The sequence below is a fragment of the Diospyros lotus genome, chromosome 6 (assembly GCF_014633365.1).
Source record: "Diospyros lotus cultivar Yz01 chromosome 6, ASM1463336v1, whole genome shotgun sequence".
Taxonomy (NCBI): domain Eukaryota; kingdom Viridiplantae; phylum Streptophyta; class Magnoliopsida; order Ericales; family Ebenaceae; genus Diospyros; species Diospyros lotus.
This window is the reverse complement of record NC_068343.1, coordinates 11,486,201-11,490,040: the sequence shown is the minus strand read 5'-3', so window position 1 is coordinate 11,490,040 and position 3,840 is coordinate 11,486,201. Positions and strand designations below refer to the sequence as shown.

Here is a 3,840-nt window from a genome sequence, read left to right as displayed (position 1 = left end):
ATAAATTAGTTAATATATATATATAGAGAGTGCTGACATTGAAATTTGAATTCTAAATTTTTAATTAATTAAATGGCTTAAAATTAAGAGTTAAGAAGAGAAAGAGAAAGAAAAAGAATTAAAAAGAAAAAGAAAAAGTCGTCCACAACCACAAGAGGGCCAAGTTGGTGTTATGGAGTGTGCAGTACTGTGGTGCATAAGTTAATTGAGGTCATGATCTGATAAGGGTTTTGTGGGGGATGCCTTACGGCCTTAGTCAAATGACACGGCAATTAATTCACTAAAAGAAGACAACAAAACACCACTGTCCTTGATTGCCAGCATTTTTGGTATTTTTTTTATTCACAGAAAAAGGGAGAAGAAGAGAAAGGAACAGCCACAAAAGTAAGTAGAAAGAAACCAATTGTTATTTTATATGTCACTGTCCTAATTGCATGCCCCCCCCCCCCCCCCCCCCCCATGGATTTGCTGTCTATATAAGAACACTAGCTACTACCTAATGGCTCATCACTGATCAGTAGTAGTGTTGGCTAGCTAGCCTGCTTGCTTGCTTTACAAACTCCATCCGTCCAGAGATGGGGAAGCGTTCTTCAGCAAGTCTCTGGATCTTGGTCTTCTTCATCAGCTTGGCCACTTCGCTCGCTATTACCCTTGATTGTCCCGATTGTCCATATCCCGTTCCTCACAAGCCCCCAAAACACCCTATTATCCCTAAACCACCGCCCTGTCCGCCACCCAAACCTCCGGTGGTCAAGCCTCCGTACCACCCCAAACCACCGTATCATCCCAAGCCACCATTTCATCCCAGACCCCCCGTCGTGAAGCCGCCGTATCATCCCAAACCTCCAGTGGTAAAGCCGCCGTATCATCCCAAACCGCCGGTGGTGAAACCGCCGTATCATCCCAAACCTCCGGTGATTAAGCCGCCGTATCATCCCAAACCTCCGGTGGTGCATCCACCGTTTTACCCGAAACCACCGGTGGTTAAGCCGCCGTATCATCCCAAACCGCCGGTGGTGAAACCGCCGTATCATCCCAAACCTCCGGTGGTTAAGCCGCCGTATCATCCCAAGCCGCCGTATCATCCCAAACCGCCGTATCATCCCAAACCTCCGGTGGTTAAGCCGCCGTATCATCCCAAGCCGCCGTATCATCCCAAACCGCCGTATTATCCCAAACCTCCGGTGGTGCATCCGCCGTATCATCCCAAACCGCCGTATTATCCCAAACCTCCGGTGGTGCATCCGCCGTTTTTCCCGAAACCGCCGGTACAGCCGCCATACACACCCAAACCACCAGTACTACCACCATATGTCCCGAAACCGCCGGTTGTAAACCCACCGTACGTACCCAAGCCACCTTTCACACCTAAACCTCCGGTGGTGCATCCGCCGTTTTTCCCGAAACCGCCGGTACATCCGCCATACACACCCAAACCACCAGTACTACCACCATATGTCCCGAAACCGCCGGTTGTAAACCCACCGTACGTACCCAAGCCACCTTTCACACCTAAACCTCCGGTGGTGCATCCGCCGTTTTTCCCGAAACCACCGGTACATCCGCCATACACACCCAAACCACCAGTACTACCACCATTTGTCCCGAAGCCGCCGGTTGTAAACCCACCGTACGTACCCAACCCACCTTTCACACCTAAACCTCCGGTGGTGCATCCGCCATTTTTCCCGAAACCACCGGTACAGCCGCCATACACACCCAAACCACCAGTACTACCACCATATGTCCCGAAGCCGCCGGTTGTAAACCCACCGTACGTACCCAACCCACCTTTCACACCTAAACCTCCGGTGGTGCATCCGCCGTTTTTCCCGAAACCACCGGTACAGCCGCCATACACACCCAAACCACCAGTACTACCACCATATGTCCCGAACCCGCCGGTTGTAAACCCACCGTACGTACCCAACCCACCGGTGGTAAACCCGCCGCCATATATTCCCATCCCACCAATTGTGAAGCCGCCTCCTATTATCCAGCCGCCGTACATTCCGAACCCTCCCGTAGTCCACCCACCAGTGTTTCCGCCGCCGACAAGTCCTCCTCCAGTGCCCGTGAAGCCTCCCCCGACGGAGAAGCCTTGTCCGCCGCCTCCACCGGCGGCACCGCAAACTTGCCCTGTGGACACTCTAAAACTCGGCGCGTGCGTGGACTTGCTTGGCGGGCTTGTTCACATTGGTATCGGAAGCCAAGCAAAGGACACCTGTTGCCCGGTGCTGGAGGGACTAGTGGGCTTAGACGCCGCCGTCTGCCTCTGCACCACCATTAAAGCCAAGCTTCTCAACATTAACATCGTTCTTCCCGTAGCCCTGCAAGTTCTCATCGACTGTGGCAAGACGCCGCCGGCAGGTTTTCAGTGTCCCGCTGTTTATTAACGTGGTTGGAGAATAATTGGCGGCCGGAAGGCTTTTTTTTGCTTTTGTTTTCATGGACGATATATATAAATATATATGGAGATTGCAAAATTTCCAGAAAGAATAAGACGAGCTTGTTTTCTAATCATCCATGAAAGCACTAGTGTGAGCAAGTATATATGTTTAGGTCGTATAATTACATGCCACAGTCTCTCTCCTCAGGTGTTTGAAAGCTTGATCTTGGTTTTCCATGGCTGCCGATATGTAATGTGAGTTTGCAAAGACGAAGGCTTGCATAATTTCCAGTGAATGATTAACGTGTATTTTTAATTGCATGCTTTTTTTGCTGTTCAAAGATAAGTGTCATTGTCCGGCATCTTGACTTTGGAAAATAACGCCGCTCCTAGCTATTTAATTTATAATTAGAGCTATATATATATATTGATATATCAGCCCATATATATATATATTATTTGCACATTTTGAGTTTTTTTAATTTTTTTGGGTGACATTTAGTATTAGTATTTATCATCTTGAGTGTTCCGTATGGATTATTATATTTTTTTAATCTAAATAACATTTTTGATATATTCATGCATCATGTTGAAATTATATTGTGTATTATTTATACAACTCGTCCTCCTCCTATATATGAGATTAAGCATAATATATACATAGGGTCAACATCAAGAGCATGTCCCAACAATAATATTCTCTTAAAGCACAAAACCTAATAACACAACTAACTAAAGTTTAGACTTAAGTGCTTCCACGGTATTGATATATTAATATCAATTTAATAAATTATGAGTTTAATTGGTAAAATTTTATATTTACGATTTGTCTCTTTTAATGTAATCGAGAACACGAATATCGAGAGTCTCGAGTGATTATCTTAAGACTTTAAATTAAGTTTTTAAACTCCTTAATTAATTGCTATCCCTACTATTACTAAACCACTAAAAAAAAAAATACCAAGTTGCCGCGTGTTCAAATAAAGCTCGCTCCAAAACTATAATATTTGGCGACTTTTGCACAACAATCCAAATCTTTCATTATTAGATTTTTATTGAGTACTTGAATGATGCAGCCAGCTAGCCAAGCCCATATTAACCTTACGCTCTGTATGAATCCACGAATGCAATCAAACTACCACCCACGTGGTGTGGTCTATTGGCCATACTAACCAGTCCAGAATTTTTTTTTTTTTTTTTATCTTTGGATAAATCAAGTTTTGAGTTTGGACCGACGCAATTATAATTTATATATACATAAAATAAAACATTCACTTTACATCTTTACATAAAATAATTGCCATCATAAAAATTTAATTCTTATACTTGTTGTAAAACTAGTCATGCCCGGGGGAGTGTAGTGGACTTTTTTGTAATAATTTTTTTTGGGGGGGTTCTCACACACAGCCCTGTTATGTCCGTGTGGACGAGGTCCCATCACCCTTTACGAC

The 3,840-nt window shown here is 44.8% G+C and overlaps 1 protein-coding gene across 18 annotated transcripts; it reads left to right on the top strand.

The window, feature by feature from the left end:
• The first annotated feature begins 493 nt into the window (after nucleotides 1-493).
• Nucleotides 494-2,719, top strand: LOC127803575 (36.4 kDa proline-rich protein-like). Of its 18 annotated transcripts, none has more exons than XM_052339911.1 (3): nucleotides 500-909; nucleotides 1,111-1,179; nucleotides 1,231-2,719. In XM_052339911.1, the coding sequence occupies exons 1-3, from the start codon at nucleotides 576-578 to the stop codon at nucleotides 2,394-2,396; spliced, it is 1,569 nt and encodes a 522-aa protein (XP_052195871.1). In that variant the 5' UTR covers nucleotides 500-575; the 3' UTR covers nucleotides 2,397-2,719. The 18 variants fall into 18 exon arrangements, with proteins under 18 accessions (XP_052195874.1, XP_052195873.1, XP_052195872.1 ...); XM_052339902.1 differs by having other exon boundaries at nucleotides 500-1,041; XM_052339914.1 differs by having other exon boundaries at nucleotides 494-1,374; nucleotides 1,807-2,719.
• The last annotated feature ends 1,121 nt before the right edge of the window (nucleotides 2,720-3,840 follow it).